This window comes from Eumetopias jubatus, unplaced genomic scaffold (genome assembly GCF_037043125.1).
Source record: "Eumetopias jubatus isolate StellerSeaLion01/CBP00866 unplaced genomic scaffold, mEumJub1_p1.0 scaffold_10, whole genome shotgun sequence".
In the NCBI taxonomy this organism is placed as follows: domain Eukaryota; kingdom Metazoa; phylum Chordata; class Mammalia; order Carnivora; family Otariidae; genus Eumetopias; species Eumetopias jubatus.
The window spans coordinates 13,975,903-13,996,342 of record NW_028274816.1 but is presented as its reverse complement, the minus strand read 5'-3'; the positions used below and the strand labels follow the sequence as shown (position 1 = coordinate 13,996,342).

Below are 20,440 nucleotides of genomic sequence, written 5' to 3'. Positions count from 1 at the left end.
ACCCCGCCCTGACTGTGGGGAGTTGGAAGAGGGGGGTCTAAGTCAGCCAAGTTAACAAGGTGAGTGAGGTGGGGGTGGGGAGGAGTGAGCCTCTCAAAACCATCTGGAGACTGTTCCGCAGCATCTAGGATGAACTCCCTCATCTTTTTAACAAAAGAGAAGTAAAACCATTTCCTCCCCTTGGCCTTCACAAAAATAAACTAAAAGGAAAATGAGCCGGCGGCGTGAGAACGGCAGTGGGACGTCGATGCGGGCGGGGGCAGGTGGGCGTCTCTGCCGGGCCACAGGCTTCAACAGGACACCTCCATGGTGTGGTTGACCTGGCCCAGCCCCTCACTGCTCTCCGAGTGGGTGCAGGCCGGCGGGCGGCTGCCATCCCCCGAGCTGGCACTGGTGAGCGACGCGGTACGAGAGCGGGCGAGGCGGGTCATGCTGGCCGAGGGCACTGTGGACAGAGGTGGGAGCGGGCGTGAGGGCGGGCGGGCAGGGCTAGGGGCCGGCAGGCAGGACAGGGACTGACGCAAGCGAAGCGGCCAGCAAGACCCGCTCTTCCAACGGCACAGGGGCCCACCTCAAGCCGCGGCGCTGGTATCTACTCTGTCAAGCCGGGGGCATGCAGCACCAGCACCAGTGACTGAGCCCGAGAGGCGGGGGGCCGGGGGGCCCCGCAGAGGCCAGCAGGACCCATCTCACGACAGCTGGCCAGAGCCACGGCCGGAGCAGGGCGGTCTGACTGCGGACCCCTGAGCTGATGTGGGGATGGGACGTATTTCCAACGGTGCCTCCCTCAAGAGGTTGATGGGACAGGGGAGCAGAACTACTTCTGTCGAGGAGGACGAGGTGTGGAGGCCACAGACTGCCTTAAATCCAGTTTCTGTCCGTATTCAGACTTTCACAAGCAAGACTCTCAGAGGGCGAACTCCACCTTCCTGAACACAAGTGGCCACCCATCCAGCTCGGGCATGGCCGGACACCCTCGCTCCCAGGGCCAGGCCTGGGCTTTCCCTCTGTGAGGCTCTGGTGCCAGCTGCCTGAGCTCGGAAAGCCACATGGCCCATGGTACCCCAGAAGCCAGACTGCTCTCAACCCCGGCCACAACAGAGCCCGAACGTGGGGTGCCAGCCCACTAGGGCCCAGGATCTGTGGAAAAGCAGGAGGACTCTTTTGGGTTTTGGAGGCGAGCAGGACACAAGAAAGTTCCAAACCACAGCAAGATGAGGCCCAGCTGCAGCACTGCACAGAGGAAGGAGCGGGGGGGGGGGGGTGTACTGGGGCAGGGGTCCATGCATCAGGGGAGGGGCCGCGGGGCTACCTGCTCCTCCACTCAGCCTTCGGTCCTTCAAGTATGCAACTAAGAGAGAAGACAGAGCCAGAGGGGCGGGGTGGGGTGGGGGAGACAGAACACGGGTGAAGAGCATGATCCGGCGGGGCCAGGGTGTTGCGATGGGTCAGGGAGAAGAGACAACAGGACAGGCACAGAGCGGGCTGGGGCCAGGCCAGAACCTCAGGAAGCCCACTCCTGCCCACCCCCCAAAGTAGCAGCCCTGACACCACTCTGGGAACACTCCTGTTGCCCCTGCTTCTCCAGCCTGGGCTCTGGCACCCAGGGCCTCATGGGGAGAGGGGCTGTGGGGCCTGTGTCCTAGCAGCAGCACCCTCCCCCTTCTGGGCCTCAGTCTCCCCAGGTACAGACTGGGGGAGGCCTGCACAACCTCCTAAATCCTGCCCAGCTCTTGGGCTGCCTGGTGGTGGTTCTCCCAGGGCCCTGAGAACATGCCCCAGCCTAACAAGCATTGCTCGTCTACCCATGTAACAAATACTCAGTGGGCACCCCTGGGGCTCAGGCCCAGCCGCAGAGCTCCTGCTGTGTCCCACTGCTGGCTTGGGCCTCTCTCTGCCCTACTTCTCCACAGAGAGGCCGGCAGGCCCCTGCGGGCCAGAGGCAGTTCCACTCCCGGCTGGGCCCCAGCCTTCCCCCACAGGCCTGTGCTACCCCGGGGGCACAAGCTCCAGAGGCTTAAGTCTGGGGGGAGAGACAAATTCAGGGAAAGGAGTTCTGCTTCCAGCAGGAGAGCCGGGTAGATGGGGGAAAGGGGGGGCATCGAGGCGATACGGTGTGCGCGTGCGCTTGCGTGCGGGCGCGTGTGTGTTTCGGAGGTGCTCATGAGCAGTCTGGGCATCTCATCCCTGCACAAGGCGGAGTCTGGAGACGGGAGGAGGGTGGCCGCTGCCGCCCCCACAGCCCCTATCACCTTGGGGTCTTCACCTATGCCGCCCCCAGGTTCAGCCGCCTTTAGCTCTCCCACGTTCCTTCCTCAGGCCCCAGCCTCCAAGGCCCCCCTAATGCCCCTGATACCGCCCAGCACCTGTGACAAAAGCCCTTCTCAGGTGCTGTATGTCTGGCAGGGGAGTGGGCGGTGTGTAGGACTCACCTTTAGGTAGGCTTTCTGGGCGGGAGCCAGCCCCGGGCTCTGGTACCCCAGGCCCGAAGAAGAGCCTACCACCCTCACGTCGCCATGAGAACAGCATCCCAAAGCCTCCCCGAGGGCACAGGAGAGCCCGACACAGTCTGGGCTCATCTACTCACAACTCAGGTGGGGATGTCCTAGAGAGTGCCCAGTCACAGCGGGGAGCAAGTGGTGGGTGGCACAGCATCTGGGCCCCACTAACGCAGACCTCATATGCCCGCAGGCTGCTCAGTGCCACCTGACACCGCACGCCAGCCCCACTGCAGCCTGCCCACCAGCCTCTGGGGCGGGGATGGGGGGAGGTTTACTTACTATAGCCCATGCCTTGCAGGAAGTATTTGAAGGCCTCAGTCAGCTTCCCTGGCTGCAGGACAGAGGAACAATCACATGCTTTGACTGGCTGCCTGGGATTGGGGGGAAGGGAGGCGTCCCCCACCTGGGCTAGATAAGGGAGGGAGGGCCAGGAGTCTCACCTGTGTGACCTGGGGGAGCCCCCCGGAATCTGCCATCTGCAGGGGAGAGAGGGAGGTGAGCTGAGCAGGGGCCACCCCACACCTTGTCCAGGCCTCCTATACCTAAACAGGCTGCCCTGAGCAGACACACTGTCTTGCTCCCACCCCAGGGGACCCCAGGCACGCCCCTCCCTGAGGCTGGGCCCTTGGCTGGGGAGGAAGGCCTCACCTTCAGGAAGGTCGTGGTGGTGGGATCCAGTTTGGAGTTGCACTCCACCTAGGGACAAGGTCAGCAGAGTCAGGCAGCCCCAGCCCCTCGGGGATCAGGGGAGTCCCCTACCCTAGTTGCTAAGGCAGGTTCGAGTCCCAGAGCCGAGGGAGGGCATGCAGGCTGCCTTCTGAAAGTGCAAGCCCCTGCAGATCAGGAAGCAGCCGCCCCCCCCCGCCACCCCGAGGGACCCAAGACGCTGGGACTCCCCTCACAAGTGCTGGCAGGGCGGGAGTGGGACAGGGGCTGGGCCATGTCCTTACAGGGAGCCAGGGCCACCTCGATGGCAGTGGCTGGGAAAGTGCCAGGGCCTGCGGGGGTCAGGCGGCGAGGTGAGGGAGGGTCAAGGACCAGGAGACAGAGGCCTGCCAGGGTTCAGATGGTCCGTTCCTCCGAGCCCTCCTCCTCAGGCGCAGGGAAAGTGTCCTGGGCACACTGCGGGGTGGCCCCGGCTACTCCTGGACCCTAGGCCTCTGTGCTAACAGGGACATGAAGCCTCGGGCTGCCTGCTTCCAGAGCTCCAGTGGGAAAGGTGACAATCCCCAAAGGTAACGGGTGCAAGGGCTAGTCCGAGGATGCACTGCCTAGGGATTACTTCACAGTGAATGAAGCAAACTGTAGAGAAGAGAGCTCCGGCTCTGGGCCCGAAGCGGGCAGAGACTGAGGTGGGGCTGCACTGCTGGGAGGGAGGGAGCGGGTGACGGCAGGCGGTCTGGCCCCAAATCCCTCCAGTCTCCACGCCTCCCTCACTTGAAGGCTGGGGCTGTGCCTGATGGCGATGCATGGCAAGATGGTGGGGAGGTGGGCTGAGAAGTCCAACATCCCAGGTCCTGGCCCTGCTGGCCAGAGGCCAATGATGCCCTTACTCCCTCCCCCCCGCCAGTCAGGGCAGAGTCCCTCACTCACCACCCCATCCTCGGCGGGCGCGTTGTCCCCAACCACCAGCATCACTGGGCAGCTGTAGACACAGAGGAAAAGGGCTGTCTGTCTGGCCCGGGGGGGGGGGGGGGTGGGGGGTGGGGGTGGGCAGGGGCAGGCTGGGGGCGGGGCGGCACACTCACCGGAGCGTCTTTGCATTGGGCACTGTTCCGGGCCGGTTAATGTCCAGGTCTCTGCGGCTGCAGGGAGAGGCAGAGGTGGAGGTGGGCATCTCACTGGATGGGACTGGATCCCGGGGGTCATGTGCCTCAGGGCCCCACCCCGGCCTCCCACAATGGCAATTATGGCCCCATGTCCCAGTCTGGGCCCAGAGTTGGGGCTTATGGTTATTGAGTTGTCTCAGCTCTGGAAAAGGCCTCCCAGATCCCAGCCGGTAAACAGAGAGACAGGGATATGCCCTGCACACATAGGGGGTCTTCAGGTCTCCCCTCATGTGGAACCTCTCAGACCCCACAATTCATGTCAGGTGGGCCCTCAGTTTAGCTCTCGCTCCCCCTCGGAGCACTGCTCCGACATGCACCACCACCTGTGCGTGGGGTTCCAGGGTCGGAGAGGGAGGCAGGCCCTGGTCCTCTCATCCTCCATTGTATCCCCAGCACCATGCACACAGCAGGTGCTTAATATTTGTAGGAGAAAGGAAGGAGGGCAGGCCAGTGGGCTCCAAGGAGCACAGCTTGAAAACCAAGGGCTTCATCCAGCCTCTTCTCCATCTACAGATGTCAGCCCTGAGGTGCAGGCTGTGGCGGTCAGGGATGTTGCCCACATCCCACACTGCTCCTGGCTGGACCGCAATGCCCCAGGGGAAAAGGCGTGGAAGAGCCCAAGAACCAGAGTCCGCAGCCCTGCTCCCCCTCTGCCCTTCAACGGGAGTGACCCTGAGCAAGCAGTGACTCTTCTCAGAGATGCACCAAGCTGCCCATCTGCAAACTGGGGAGCGCATGTGTCCGGCCTGCCTCCTTCTATGAACCCCGACGGAGTGAGCGCTCTGTGCCTGGTGCTGCAGAGGTGAGCCCCACGCTGCACGCACCTGTTGTACATGTTCCAGAAGAGCTGCAGGTTGGCCTGGTTCACCACGTTCCCGATCTGCTGCCGGTAGCTCTGCACCAACTCTGTGTTGCTCACTAGCTCCTCCTGGGCCCGGGGGACAGACGGGGGAGGTGCACGGAGGGGAGTGGACAGACAGACGGGGATGGGGTCTCCGAGGGGGCATGCAGGTAGCACAGCCCAGCAGCCCTTGTCCCATTCCCAGCCTGGGTGGGGGGGCGTGGCAGCGGGGCCTCATGAAGTGAGGGGAGGGCTCCACCCAGCTGTGGGGAGGAGGCCCCCCACATCTGTGTCAGCCGAACAGAGTGAGACAGGTCAGACGCCACATAACGCCAACCCAGACCTCCTCCTCCTGCCTGGCTGCGAGGGGGGGTACAAGTCCTGGGCACCCCCCGGAGAGTGGGTGGAACCAGGCCCTCTAGAGGCTCCCAACACCCCCAGGTCAGCCACCACCGCTGCTCCCACGTGGGCCCCGCCCCCTTACCTGGCTGAAGAGGTGGGATAGCACCGTGTCAGGTAAAGTGCTGGTGAGGCCGGAGAGCTGTGGGCAGGGCCAGGGGCCAGCGTGAGTGCCACCCCTCACCCTCACCCCCCCCCCCCCGGAACCAGCACCACCAGCACCCCCTTCTAAGCGGACCCACGTTCACCTTGGTGGCCGCCCAGTCGATCCAGCCTTTGCCATTGGGGTCAATGTTCATCAGCACCAGCCCCTCCACCAGGTCGGGGAAGATGAGCTGCAGGGCGAGGGAGACAGGGCTTGGGAGGCGGGAGGGTGTACAGGGAGCCCCCCATCTTCCCGCCAAGAACACGGGCTGTCAGGCCGGCCCTGCCTATCTCACAGGTGGCTGGGAGGGTCCGAGGAGGACACGCTCTGCAAGGGCTTCAAGGAGCCGCGGATGACTCCACCGGCCACAGCGGGACACCTGCCTGGGCTCCCCTTCCAGCAGCCCCTGCTCGCCCTCCTCCCCGCCTGGAACCTCGAGCAGTTCTTTGACTGATTTCGAATCTATGCCTCTAGTACTGTTTTCCTCGCCTTTTAGGTCTTTGGAGATGCTGTTCTAAAACTGAGTAAACATCTTCAGTGAAACATTTCGCTTCTTTGTTTCCAGAGAGAAAGCAGCCCTAGTGGAGGACACCAACCTTTCCAAAGCCTGTGTTGTATTCGACCGTAGAAGAGATTCAAATGATTGCTTCGGGTGAAAACGGGGGGGAAACGGTAAAATCTACATACGACACTGCTATCCTGTCAAGTTTTTCTGGGGGGACGGGATGATTGGCAGCTAACGAGTGGTTAAGTGCTGAAATCCACACTGGAGTTCAGAACGCTTGGCCTTCTCTTTTGGAAAAAGAAATATTTTAAAAGAAAAAAAAAGGAAATATTTTGAATCCTGAAAATTAAGTTTTTGTCTTCAGAGATGGAAAGCTTGTGAGCTCGTACCCAACGTGAGGATTCTGAAATGCAACTTTTTTTAAACCTTCCAAACATAAGTGTAACTTTTGGTTAAGAAACGACTCACGTTTAAATGTGACCCTGATCAGTGTATAAGTGACTAGGAGGATCCTTACTTAGTGGCTAGAGCAATTCGTTGGAGAGTCTGTTGCTCACAGAAATTTGGGCTTTGGCTAATGGCTAAGCAAGTTACCGTTTATAGTCTTTTTTGAGGAAATGTATGGAAAAAGTAATTTTTTTTAAATTTCTTTGGGTGAAAGAAAGAAAAAAAAGGGATTTTCTAAGTGAAGAGCAAGTTGGGAAGAGGGGAAGGAGCAGGAAGAAAGAGCGCATGTTCCTGGGGTTGAAGGGCGTCGTGGCCCCAGGACGGGGGTGGGAGGAGGGAGACTCACTGCAAACTTGGCCAGCACATAAGCTCCAGCTCCCACTCCGATGCCAATCACGTACTTGAACCTGGTGGAAAGCATGGCCGGTCACTCCAGGGGCTGGGGGGCAGGCACTTCCCACAACTGCCCTCAGCTGGTGCCCACTGGCTCTGCAGTGGCGGGGGGTGGGGGGAGGACTCCTCCGGCCCCCAGCCCAGGGACAGGGTCTGGGTGGGGACTCACCCGAAGTGCTGCACCACACTGGGGAGCATGGCGGCTAGCTGCTCCATGGAGGGGAACTGGTACCTGCAGGCAGAGGGGGAGGTCAGGGCCGGGTGCAGCCTGGGCCACAGAGCTGGGGAAATCCGGACGGGGGGCTCGCCGGTACCTACCCCTGGGGAAACTGTGACGCCCCCACCTGCTGACCAGGGGCGTCCACGTGGCACACCACGAAGTGCTTGGTGATCTCCTGCATGTCCTCGAAGTTGAAGAAGGTGTTGAAGCACAACTTGTCTGCAAAGACACACCTGTCAGCTATGGCTCAGCAAAGGGGTCGGGGGGGGGGCCTGTGGGCCTGAGAGGGAGGGCAAGGTGGACGTGCCCAGCCTCACGGGCCAGCAGGAACACCGAGCCCCAAACGGCTAAGGTCACAGACCTGAGCTTGAGTGGGGACCTAGGGGGTCCTGTGGGGAAGGAGGGGAGGCTGAAGCAGGCAGGATGGGGCCAGGGTGCACTTACGATTGAGGCCCACGTCATGGTAGGTGAGGATGGCAGGGCGGTTCCCTTTGGGGGAGCCCCGGATCACGACGTGCAGCAGGCCGTAAGGTGTCTCAATGTCATGTTCCTGGAGGGGAAATAGCACGGGACGCTGTGGGCAGCCCTCGCTCCTGGCTGTGGGGCAGCCTGAGGGCTGCTGGGCCTGTGTTGGGGCCCCTACCTCCCAGCAGGGGGGCATCTTATTCTCATCCCCGCCCCCAGCAGCACCCCCTGGGAGAGCAGACCAGATGGAGCACCCCTTTCCAGAGGTGTCTGGCGCCGGGCACCGGGCGCTGGCGTGCACAGGGAAGTCCGCTAACTGCCCAGGCCCTGCCGCTCTCAGCCCTGCAGGGTCCAGTGAACCCCATTCTCTCCGAGTCCCTGCAGGCCCTCCAGGACAGTGAGGCCACCCCAGCCTGAGTCCTGCCCTCGCCCTCTTCCTCCACTCAGAGTCCTTCAGGGCTGCTCCACAGCGGGGCCTGGAACCTGCAGTCCCCACCCGCATGTCAGCCAAGCCCAGCCTCCAGCCTCCAGCCCCTCGCCCGCCCCTGCTTCCAGCCTCCACACTCTTGCCACTGTTGTTCCTTCTGCCTTGAATGCCCCTCCCCATGACCCCAAGGCCTCACTTCAGGCAGGGCACAGTTAGACACCCACCCCCACCCAAAGACCTTCTGCAGTGACCACTCTGGAATCCTCCTGAGTTCACGCCCCCGGTTTGGTGGCCTGGGATTGCTAGTCCTTCGAGAACAGGCGCTAGATGCTCTAGGAGGAGGCCAATGTGCTCAGGCATCCCTGAGCCTTGGGAAGGTGCCCTGGGGGCTGGTCCCTCTGCAAACTAGTCACTTTTGGCCACTTGACGGACAGACTCCAAGAGGGTCAGTCAGAGCTGAACTGACAGTCTTGCCCTGCACCACAGAGAACGTTGTGAGTTGACCCTGTGAATGGGAGATGGCACTAAGGTCAAGGGCAGGATGTGACTGACCCCCCCCTCCCGCCCAAATGTGTGCCAAGTGCCAAGCATGTTATGCATGCATTTTCCCCTTTTGCTCATGGAGGACACTTAGGTTCTGACAGAACCCAAGTTCCTGCTCCTGACGGAAGAGGGGGGACTCTGGAGGCAGGAGACAGCTTCCTGGGGTCTGGTCTTCTTGGGTGAGGGCTCAGAGGAACACTGTTCAGGCCTGTGTCTCCAGCAGGGAATGACAAGGTGGCGTCAACCCCACAGCCAAAGGCCACACCCTGGGAGCCACAATTCTGCTGTGAGGCCCTGTTAAATAAACCCGATGTCCTCTAAGTGGGCCCAAGGCCACCACAGCCTCCCCACATCCCAGGCCTGTCCTCCCTTGGGGCCATCAAAACAAGGAACACTTCCTCCTCACTGACGGCTGACCAGCCACTTTCCACCTGTCTCATTTTCTCCTCACAGGAACCCAAACTCCGAAGGAACAAACTGAGGTTGGAAAAGGAGAAATGACTTGCCCAAGGTCAAATCCAGAGAGGGCTAAACAGGCCTTGACAGGTGCCAGCCTCAGAGGCCAGGGATATGCCCTGAAGGCTCCACCCCACAGATTTCCAAGCAGGCAGCTCTCCACAGCTAGGGGGGCCATGCGGCATCCTCCACCAGCCCCCACACCACTCTCAGCTCTGGAGGACAGGGGTTGGGGGGCAACAGGGGCACCCACTGCACAAGAGCTGCAATGCGCTTCCTGCGGCATGAAGGGTGGTTCTCCACGGGCGTCAGCGCTAGGCCCGTGGGGTGCGAGTCAGGGCCCAGGGCGGCAGTCTTCCACCCGCACACTTCCACCACCCATGGCTGTGCATGAGGGGTGTCTACCCCCTCCTAGCCCTGCTGTGACCGCAGTGTCACCATCGGCAGCCCCTGGGCCGGGGGACTCAGGCACAGTGCTCTCCGTCCTCCAGCTCCCCCAAAGGCTCAGCTGCCCGCAGCGGGATGGGCTTTTGAGGGCAATGACCCAGTTGTTGGTCCCACTCGGCCCAATGACTTGGCTGAACCACCTCCCCCACCCACCCAGGAGCTCTGACCCAGCTCAGCCAGATAGGAGCCGAGTGTCCCCGGCCCTCAGGGTGCAGCACAAGAGGGGCAACCCGAAGGCGGCAGGCCGAAGCGCTCTGAGCCCCGAGCCCCCAGGACCGAGCGCTCCCATTGGCTCCCGGTGACGTCAGACACCCCCCCCCACCTCCAGGTGGGCGCCAGCACTGCCGCAGCGAGTGGGGGGGGCTCTGACGTCCTCTCTCGGCTGGTCGGTCTTCCCTCACCCATGACCTTGAGAGTTGGGGCGGGGGGAGGGCTCCCAGCTGGGCTTCACCGCGCGGGAGGGGGTAAGGGGCTGGAGGGGGCCGGCTAGTACCATTCATTCCATCAACCACAACCAATTCGGCCGACCCAGACTGCACCCGGAGTAGGCCCTGACGTCGCTGCCGGGATACGGGGTGGTCCGGGGGGTCTGTGCCCCAGTAGGGCGGGCCGGGCGTGGGGCTGGAGGAGTGCCCCTGCTGCTCCCTCTTTGAGGAAGAACAGCACCCCTGGGCACTGCTGCCCAGGCCCGACCCCCCGCAGGGTCATGGATACAGCGTTGCCTTTCCCCACCCACTAAATAAGGCGCTGAGACGCCCTCCTCATCCCCTCCCCTGCAGGGACCTCGGCCTGAAGGCCGGGTTAGCACCGCGCCCAGACCTCCCCGCCTCAGCCGGACTGGCACTGCAGTTCCCTGGGGACCGCGGCGGGGCTGCAAGCATCTCCTAAGGAAGGAAGAGGCTGTCCTTCCGTTCTCACTCTGGTGCAGCCACCCAAACGACCAGGACAACCCTCGCGGGGTCAGGAAGGTAGACAGCCCGACACGTGCAGGGAACAGAGCCTCCCCCAGGGCTGAGATGGTCACAGGCACGCAGCCAACGCCAGCTGGGCACCTGCCAGGCCAAGGGCACACTGTCAGTGGGAGGTGCGCACGCTGGTGCGCGGGGCCACCCAGGCTTGCAGACAGGTCACACAGCGCATTCCACTTTCTGCAGATTTCAGCCCTTCCCCGCAGGCCCTGACTAGCGGCTAAGCCCTAGCCACTGCTGCAGGCCAGGGGCACCAGGGACACTAGAACCTGCTGGCCTTGCCTCCGCGGTGTGCAAGGTGAGGCGACCGAAAGCAGCTCCGCCACCAGACAGAGGCAGAGGGCTGTCCCTTCCTCCCTGCCCACCTGGCCGCCCCCCAGAGCCCTCACTCACCCCATCCCAGCACTCCGGCATCTTGCCGAGCGAGAAGGCGATCCGCCTCTACCAGGCAGGGCAAACAAAGGCCTGAGTCACCAGGGTTCAGAGGGAGGGGGCAGCGCGAGGGGGAGACGGCAGCGCTGTGATGGGGCGCCGCTCCCGGGCCGCTTATATGCGGAGTCGGGTGGCCTAGGCCGGCCCCGCCTCCCTGCGGGGTTTCTGCGCAGCCACTCGCTCTCCCCGAGCCTCCGCTTCCAGATTGGCGGGCGGGAGAGGAACCTGGCTCTCATTGGCTTCTAAAGTCCTCGCTCACCCCAGCTCCTGCTCCCCCCGCCCCCCACTCCCCACCCCCAGCAACACAGCATCCTTGCTTGTCCCCAGGCCCTGCATCCCGTCCGCCCCCAGCACACAGGCACACCCCGCAGCTGCACGCAGGGCCTGGGAAGACGAGACAAGAAGCTCCCCATACAGGTGTGTCCTGTGTCAGGTACACAGGAGCCGCACACCGACACAGGGCAGGGCAGGCCACACCGGCATGTGCCAGATGGGCTCAGCCCTTGACCCTGTTCCCTGGGAAGCAGGGAGGGCCTAAGAGGGCCCGAAGCCCAGCCTCCACCTCAGGAAGGTCTGGATCACTTAACCTTGAAGGGATGGGGGAGTGACTGTCTGGGGCAACCTTCTGTCCTGACCCTGTTCCAAGGACTGCTCCTTCTCCACTCTCCAGGGCCTCCCCTAGGGCAGCCCCCACTCCACCCACAGGCATGCCCGGAGCCTGCCCACGGCGCTAAAATGGGGGCTCTGCTGGCAGGGGGCCTGGGCTGAAGGCAGGGCCAGCGGTACCGTCTGGCACACACGCCAGCTGTGCCCTCCCCACCCCCATCCTACAGCAAGTGCCGGAGGCCACCAAGGCAGAGGAGGAATGGGAGTCAGCCTGCCAGGGCGGACGTGCCCACCTCCTGCAGAACCACCGCCCCCCCCCACCCCACCAGCTCTCTGTCCTGGGGCCAGCCAGTGTGGGGGGCAGGATGCACGGGCCACCGCAGGCCCCATGCCCTGTCCTCCTGAACAGCAAGGACTTGTATGGGGAGACGGCTAGAGACCCGCAGGCAGAGTAAACTGGGAAGGAGGGGGCAGAGGAGAGGAGGGGAGAGGAAACAGGTCAGGGAGGGGAGCCCAGGAGGGAGTCCAAGGTCTGAGAGAAGTAGGAGCAGCTGAGAGGAGGGTGCTGGGCACCCGTGTCCCCATCTGTCTCTCCCAGGAAGGAACACGCCCCCCTGCATGCTGGCTGGCAGCCCTGGGGGGAGGGGGTCACCGCCCCATCTCCGGGTGCCCGGGGACCTGGTCAACACCTGCCGTGTGTGCTATGCCCAGCCACGTCCTCCACCTGGGGCGCACCGACAACTTGCCCTGCCCCATCTGTGACCTCTGGCTCTAGGGGCCCAGCACTCTGTGCTCCCCCGGGGCAGCCAGGGTGCGGAACGGGGTGTCACCCTGCCCCTCACGGACTGGCCATGCTCCCTGTTGCCCACAGCCACTCTGGCACAGCTCGGCTCCTGCCCTCTAGGCACTTACTCCTCCTACCTGCTCCCCAAAGGGGGCGAGGGCTGTCCGCCCACTCTTCCGCCGCAAACCCCCTGCTCTTCCATGGCCACCATCAAACTTATGCCCAGTCCAACCTCTGACCTCTGAGGGGCTCTGCCACCCTTGGACCCCAGGGAGAAGCTAACCCTGGATACTGCCCACTCCCAGCCATGGCCCCCATTTCTGCTCAGCTCACTGGCTTCAAATCCGCAGAGCTGAGTTCAAGTCCCTGCTCCCCCACCCGCTAGCCGGGTAACCCCGGGTAAGGCTTTGTAATTTCTCTGTGCCTCAGCCTCCTCAACCGTAACACAGGAATCGTAACTCAGGAACTTCCTGGGAGTTGCTATGAAAACAAGAAAGAGCTCCGTGACGGAGCTCCAGACCTGACCTCATGCCTGCCCAGGCCCTGACAGAGGAGAAATGGGGCAACCCGTGCATCTCTCCACACTGTTGGTCCCTTCCCTGGATTGTGGCCAGACGAGGCAGGCTCAGGTCCTGCCGGCCAAACAGTGGGCCTAGTCCCATCTCCGTCACTTCGCTGCTGTGTGACCCTGGGCAAGTCAGTCAACCTCTCTGGGCCTCCACATCTGTAAATGGGAGAACAGCTGTGCTGTCATCACAGGCAGCTGCAAGGGTAACACACACAGTCCTCACACACCTATGGAAAAGGATGAGAAAACTAAAACACAGAGAAGTATCTGTCCCTCTCGGCTAGTAAACACGGAGCTTACCCGCACCTTAGCACTCTGGGCCTGAGGGCACATTATTAAGAGAAACAAATACTTATTAGCCTATCTGCAGCTTGCCAGCCTCTTTCAAATGCCTTCCACGCATTACCTTATTTTATCCTAACGTCGACTTTACAGACGAGGAAAATGAAGCACAGAGAGGTTCTGTCACCTGCCCAACATCACACAGGACCAGGAACCGCACGCAGGCCACCTGCTCGGGTGCCCACAGTCACAGGGAGCTCAGGATCTGAGGGCTGGGCCTCGGGCATCGCTCCCCAACCCTACAAACACCCGGGGAGGTGCGAGCTCTCTGTCCCAAATAAGGTAGTGACATGTGCTGGGGGTCACGTGGCCCACAAGTGGCAGGGACGGGCCCCGGACCCAGGTCTGTCAGGCTCTTGTTTGTCTTGCCTCCCTGACTGGCTGGGTCCACTGAGGCAAGGAATGAAAGGGGAGAAAATCCCTGCCAGGCCTTGGCCCAGATGAGGGTCATGCATCCTCTCAGCTGCTTTTCTAGGGAAAAAAAAGAAAAGAAAAGAAAAGAAAAAAGGGCAGCAGCCTCTGTGCGGCGTACGTGGAGGAGAGGGGCAGGTGCCTTTTAACACCTGCTGCCCTTCACCAAGCAAAGGGCCCCGCCCCAGCCCTGGGCTAGGCCCAGCCCGCCGGCACAGGTGCAAAGGACCCAAGGACCCCCCTCGCCCCTTTCATGCCCCCCAGGGTGTGTTCTGGGGGCCTGGCACCGTTGGTCTGGCGGGTCCCAACTGGTGTCAGGCAGGGGCTGGCTGTTCTGGGATTTCACTTCTCTAGTGCCCTCCTGGGGCAAAGGGGCCGTTTGTCCATATGTTCCTGTCCTCCTCTGAGCTGTGAGGACAAGAAGGCCCCCGTGAAGGGCGCACGCTGACCCCTAGCTGGGCCTGGGCCATCTCCCGAGCACGAACCTCCTCTCCCTCCTCCTGGGCTCCCATTGGTTCCCCAGACCCCAACGTGTCCTCAGCTCCAGAGCCCTCTGTGTTCAGAACCGGTGCTCCCAGGGGGCGAGGATACATGCACACGAGCCGCTCCGAAGCCGCCTCTGGTCGCCTTGAAGGGACACACGACCCAGGGCCTGATGCACAGGCCTGGGCTCCGGGTCCCTGCTGCAGCCTGCAGGCCACCCCACCTCTCACATCACCCTGGCATCCAGACCAGGAGGCCGGGGCGGTCATGGGGCTCCGGGACGGAACCAAATCCAATGGAAGGCAGGCCCAGGCGGGGGCCATTCCAGCTAGCCAGGGGGAAGGCCCTAGAAGGGTCTGCTTTTGTTCAGCAGCTTCTGAGGGCCAGCAAGGCTCTGGGACCCCGTGGAGGTCCCCCACTGTGTCTGCCCTCAGATGTTTTCTGAGGCCCGGATGTAAAGGACCACGATGGGGCTCAGGGGGAAGAAATGGCTGGTCAAGTGAGCGAACTCACCAGCGCAGAGGAATAAACACAAAGAACAAGTCCGATTTTCACAGGGAACCTGGCATCAAACTAAAGAGGACACGGTTGTCCCGGCGACAGTTTCCATGGAAATGGGAGCTATTTCAGAGCGCCAACCTCACTGGAGCTTTTCCTCATTGGAGGAAAGTGCTGATTCAGATGACAGCATCCCGGCTCCATCTTCACTTCCCTCAGGCCTCACCCCTGCTTCAGTCCCATTCAGGGAAGCAGTCTCCACTGAGCAGGGGGCAGGGAAAGCTGCGCTGAATGGGGCGGGCGTGGGGGGGCTCCTGGAGGCTGCGAGGTGCCTGCACAGAAGGGTCGTGACCCTCCTCTGGGGCCAGGCTGGGCAAGGTCAGGGGCCGGGACAAGGTCGGGGGCAGGGGGCTGGCAGTCCCCCACCTTGGGGGGGCTGAGCTGAGACCTACCTTCCAGTCTGTGTCCATGGCCAAGAGGAAGGTGTCAGAGTTCTCCTGCGGGAAGGCAAACAGAGGGGCAGCATGTTAGGCCCTGGCTGGCCCAGGGGGCTCCGGGGGGCTCAGCCTGGAGCAGACTCACTTACTGTGCTCCCCGATCCATCTTAATATTAACAAAGGCGACCCAGGGCTTCCCAGGCAGCAGGTTAATTAGGTGCCTGATGGATAAGCCTACAAGTAGTTACTCATATCAATCTTACCTATTAATTTAAAATGGGAAGATGTCCATCTTACAGGTGGGAAGGGTGAGGTTTAGAGAGGCCAGGTCCCATGGCTAGAAAGTGGTGGGATCTCTGAAGCCAAATCCTTGCCGTGGGTCACTTTGCCCTGCCGCCGCCACACGCGCGCGCACACACACACACACACACACACACACACACACACACACACGTGGTATTCAAGGTCAGGCTGCTGGGGCACCCCTGCGGTGGAGGCCGGGGAAGGAGGGCAGAGGTAGGCAGGACAGCCACACTCACATTAGGAATGGGGAAGCAGAGACCCATCGCTGGAGGAACTGGGGGCTTTTCCAAGCTGCACAAAGGCTTTGTCTGGATCTGTTGCTGCTCCTGCCTTTCCAGACCTGCCGGCTTTGTGCTCTCCAAGCACAGAGGTCCCCTGCTTTCAGGCTCACTGACACCGAACCATGGGAGTCGCTGGTGCCCATCCTTCCCCGCTGGGCTGCAAGTGCCAAGGAGGGCGGGACCATGGCTGGCTCTGCTCTCACCATAAAGCCTGGGCTGGAATGGGCTCCCCAAACCCGGACAGATCGGGATGAATGAGTCTGACTTTGCAAATGAGGGGAACTCAGCTCAGAAGCACCCACTGTTGGCAAGGCAGCAGTGACGCGGAGTGGAAGAGGGGAAGACACACACCCCGTATGTGTGTCCTCTGCGGGTCTGGTCTAGGGAAGGAAACCTCATGGGGGCAAGAGGGGAGCAGAGATCCTGGGCCTCTGCCTTGCTTTCTAGTGTGTCTGTCTAGAAACCTTTCCTCCCCTCCGCTCGGCTGTGATAAACCGGGCAGGCCATCTAGCTTCGGAGCCTCGATGTCCTCGAGGATTAAAAAGAAGCGCGGTGTTAGCTGTCGCTCTGTCCTTTATCCTCCTGCACTTGACTTTGAACGCTGCACAAGCTCCCTAAGGCTCTACGGAATAAATACACGGATAAATGAGACAGTCAGATTAGCACCAGAGTGTCATCAGAGGACAGCCAAACAAGGGGGTGCTGCTAATGTACAAGACGGAAGAAGACCCCATGGGAGTTGAGAGAAAAAGAGTGAAAACCAGCAATTCGGATGTTTTACTCTCAAAATAAGGAAAAGTTCAACCGCCTGCTTTCTGGCAGTTAGGGCGGTGGGGGCGGTGGAGAGAATGAGACAGCTCTAGAGGGTCTCCCACCCGAAGAGGAAAGCCAGGTTTCCTGCGGCTGGGGCTCTCTCAGACACAATGGCTGTCCTCCGGCCTCCCCTTCTGGCTCCTCCCGGGCCTGGGGGGTTCTCCTTGGCCGGGGGGGGGGGGTAGAGTGTGGAGGCTGCTAGGTCGCTCCTGAACCTCTCAGGGAGTGGATGGGGGTCTCCGGGAAGGGGACGAGGCTGGTTCCTGTTGAATCCTCTTACAGAAAGATCATGCCCGAGCGAGAGGGCAAAGAGATAGAAGAGATTTTTATACTCGAGATGCTAAGGGTGCAGATGAGGAAGCCGTTTTGTGAAAAACAACACAAAGGATGAGGCAGATAATGGTGGGGTGTGCTGTGCGCTCTCCACAGGCCAGGGGTCCCCGGGAGATGGGAAAGCCTTAGAGGGGGCAGGATCCCAAACCAAGAAACAGCAGGAATGATACAAGCCAATCCAGAGCTCTGGGAGGCCCTGGAAGAAGGGCAGGAACGGTCGGACGCAGAGGCAGATGGGTGGGAGAGAGGGCCCCGCTGGGGGGAGGCCCAGGAGCAGCCTGTGGGACATGGAGGATGGGGGTGTAGGCACGGGCAGAAGGAGCAACAACCCCCATGGAACCCTGGACACGCCTGGTGTCCGAGTCTTCACAGGCAAGCAAGCCCCAAACGGCTAGAGCGATGGTAGGTAAGCACGTGGGACGAGGCACTCCTCACCGGACTCAAAGAACTTGCACCCAGCAGACTGCAGAAGCTTTAAGAAGTGAGGGGCCAGACACCTTCCTGCGCTGCAGCTAGAAAAGAGAACCCGGGGAACCGCCGGGGGAGAGAGGGAGGGAGAGAGGGGGAGAGAGAGAGAGAGAGAGAGAGAGAGAGAGAGAGAGAGAGAGAGAGAGAGAGAAAGAGAGCGAGCGAGCTCGAGAATGGCTCTGGAAGGCGAAGAGAGAGGTCACAAGAATCTGCAGCAGCGACGCTGGGAGCGCACAGGTTTTTGGGTGGCTGGGGGCGGGGCTGTTAAGGCAGATGTGACCAGGTCTCGGGCGTGGGGTGTGCTGAGCTGAGAGAGGAGGGAAACAGCGGGGGGGCGGGCCTCAGGGCTGAACTGCAGACCCCTGGCAGGGCGGGCACATCACGGTGGCAAACCCCCGCCCGGGGCCAGGTGGGATGAAGTGGGCACGCCGAATGCCGCAGACAGAAGGCAGAGCCAGGCTGCTGGCCAGAGGAGCCACGCTCACCAAGTCAGGTTGGGGGGGGGCAGTAAGGACTAAGCCAGGCTGGCAGGGACTGCAGGGGTCCCCAAGGGCACTGTCTACCCCCTACCAAGACTCGCAAGGAGGCCAGTCTCTGCTTGCCTCGAAATGGGGGGTGGTTGTGGGGAGGAGGGACTTTTTCAGAAAGTTCTGGGAAACTTCCTTCTTCCGAGACACATCACAATCTGGGATGACCCAAGCCAACCCGCTCTCTTCACTGAGAGCGTTCGGGGTGCAAGGCTCGGCTAGGCCCCGGGGAGACCAGGAATGAAACGGACAGCGTCTCTATTAGGGTGTCAGTATCTGACTTGGTGTCGGAGTAGGCCTCTCTGAGGAGGGGGCACAGGCTCAGAGCCCAGATAAAGTGAGGAAAAGTTTGGAGCTAGGCATCCCCGGGGGAAGCAGAACGTGATTGGCTGGTTCAAGGAAGAGCAGCAGGCCCCTGGGCAGGAGAGGAGGCTGGGGGTGGGGTGCGGCCCTCCTCCTGGGCCTCAGAAGGACTGTGGTTGTAGCTCGACCCAGGTGGCAGCCATGGACCAGCTTTAAACAGAAAGGGACATGATGTATTTTAAAAGGCTGTGGAGTAAGGAGGGCACTGGGGAGGCTCCATTACAGGAGACGGGGGGCCTTGGAACAGTTTTCACCAGCTACCCCCTGACCATTCCTGGGGGCCTCCCCCCACATGCTCAGGTCTTGTCTGTTAACCCAAGGTTCTGTCTTGAAGATAAGGGGCAGGACCGCCAGCCCGATGTGGCTGGGCCCCTGGAGCCCCAGTCAGCCACTCTGTCCCAACACAAGGCACTCAGCTCCCGGCCGGAGGCTGTGAGAGGGCAGGGCAGACATCAGTGTGCCGAAGTTTTGGGGACTGGGCTCCTGGCTTCCCCACCTGTAAAATGAGGGGTGGGCGGCACAACCAGCAGAGACCCGGGGTCCCCACACTCAAGGATTCGCCGAGCAGCGGACCCACCGCTTTTCCTTGCAAGGGAGGGAAAGGGAGGCTGCGCCAGGCATCACCACCACAAGAAAATGTGGGGTAGAAACAACTCTGGAATCTAGCACTTGGTGCCCGGGAGGGAACCCTCCAGGACAAAACAGTCCCATTGCTCCTGATGGCACTGTGGGTCATACCTGCCCTCGGCCCTCAGAGGCTTGTGAGGAAAGACAGAGAAGGCGGGGATGAGGAACGGCCCTGCCACTGCCCAGTGGGTGCCGTCTTGGGGCTCCAGGGCCTCCCAGAACCATGAGTAGCTCTGCGACCTTGGCCAAGCTAGTTAACTTTCTGTGCCTCAGTTTTCTCCTCACTGAAATGGGAATAATTCTCCTAAAGAGCCTCCCAGCCTCGAAGACAGCCAAAGCCACAGCGCGGTGGGCTGGGTCTCAGGGTGGTGGGAGGCCTCCGGGCGCTGCTCCCCACGGAGGGTCGGCGAGGCTGGAAGGAAGGCACGCGGTTTCCTTCTTGGCCACGAGGTGGCGCCCTCCGCCCCGGGATCGCGAAGGGGCGACTCACCAGCTCGGCGGCCTCCTGGCCCCGGAGAAGGGGCTTCTCCTCCGGGAATCGCAGCTCCTGGAGCCCGGCCATGGTCACGTCGTGGAGCAGGAGGCCTAGGGAGGGAAGGAGGACGAGAGTTGGGCCCTGCTGCTGAATCTCCCCGGGGGAGGACGACAGCACAAGCCCAGGCCGGGCAGGGGCACACGGGACCACTCCCACCACTCCATCCCCACAACCGCGTCCCTAAGTGCAGCCCCAGAGCCAGGCTTCGCAGGGGCAGCGAGGCTTCATCTGCAAGATTCACCTGTTTAGCTCAGAGGCGGTCATTGTATTATTTGCTCTCAAAAGTTAAAACATGTTTAGAAAGAAAGAAAAAAAGAGAAAAAGCACCACAGGATGATTCTTAAAACAATTTCAAGGAAATCTCTGCATTCATTGAGATGCAAAAGGATGAGTGTGGGGAAGCCAAATGCAGGTGCAGAAGTAGACAGAAGCCCCCGGTGGTTGGAAGTGGACAGTGGGGTCCTGGAGGGCACAGGGAGGAACAGAACCAAGGGCTGTCCTGGGGCCTGGGAGGAAAAGCCTGGCTGGGGATGGCCCTGGGAGCGAGGCAAGCAGAGCGTGCAGTGATGTTGAAAGAGGGGGTGCTGGTCTAAACCAGCCAACAGCAGGGACGGATGACCGCTCAACCCACAGCCACCAGATGCCAAGGCCCAGGCCCTAACGGCTGGGGGTCCCTGGGAGACTCTGAGCCTTCGGTCTGAACCTCAGGAAGGGCTTATATGTGCACATGTGTGTATGCACGCACACCTGGGTGTGCCTACTTGGAGGAGCCCGTGGTGGGGGCGGGGAGGCAGAGACGATCTGTGGAGCCCGGCGCTGCCATCCTCGCTTGGACTTTATGACGGCATAGATTAGAAGGCACCAAGAGAAAAACCAGCCAAGGAGGTGAACTGGAAATCCACAAAAGGATTAAAATTGACCAATAAATACACGAGAAAATATTAAAGCTCACAAGAAGTAAAAAAATTTTAAATTAAAACAAGATATATATACATATTTTTTGCCCATGGACTTGCGGAGTTGGTAGTGCTGGTAATGATGCA

At 61.2% G+C, this 20,440-nt stretch overlaps 1 protein-coding gene across 6 annotated transcripts; it reads right to left on the bottom strand.

The window, feature by feature from the left end:
- Positions 1–290: 290 nt before the first annotated feature.
- On the bottom strand, positions 291–19,442 carry NDRG4 (NDRG family member 4). 6 transcript variants are annotated; one of them, XM_088027122.1, is made up of 17 exons: positions 19,353–19,442; positions 15,163–15,207; positions 11,628–11,669; positions 7,725–7,854; positions 7,379–7,499; positions 7,230–7,292; positions 7,014–7,074; positions 5,819–5,905; positions 5,656–5,712; positions 5,155–5,258; positions 4,250–4,306; positions 4,095–4,146; positions 3,150–3,197; positions 2,942–2,977; positions 2,781–2,832; positions 1,313–1,351; positions 291–445 (listed from the first exon to the last, which is right to left on the bottom strand). In XM_088027122.1, the coding sequence occupies exons 1-17, from the start codon at positions 19,422–19,424 to the stop codon at positions 291–293; spliced, it is 1,221 nt and encodes a 406-aa protein (XP_087883248.1). In that variant the 5' UTR covers positions 19,425–19,442. The 6 variants fall into 6 exon arrangements, with proteins under 6 accessions (XP_087883248.1, XP_087883249.1, XP_027950745.1 ...); XM_088027123.1 differs by lacking the exon at positions 1,313–1,351; XM_028094944.2 differs by lacking the exon at positions 11,628–11,669 and having other exon boundaries at positions 7,725–7,830; positions 19,353–19,434.
- Between the last annotated feature and the right edge of the window lie 998 nt (positions 19,443–20,440).

Coding starts and splice junctions, on each gene's coding strand:
- NDRG4 (XM_088027122.1), bottom strand. CDS start 19,424: ATGGCCGGGCTCCAGGAGCTGCGATTCCCGGAGGAGAAGCCCCTTCTC. Junction 7,855..11,627: donor ACAGAAGGTTGCCCCAGACA/GTCACTCCCCCA, acceptor GGCTGCCCACAG/CGTCCCGTGCTATTTCCCCT. Junction 5,259..5,655: donor TATCCCACCTCTTCAGCCAG/GTAAGGGGGCGG, acceptor CCCCGGGCCCAG/GAGGAGCTAGTGAGCAACAC.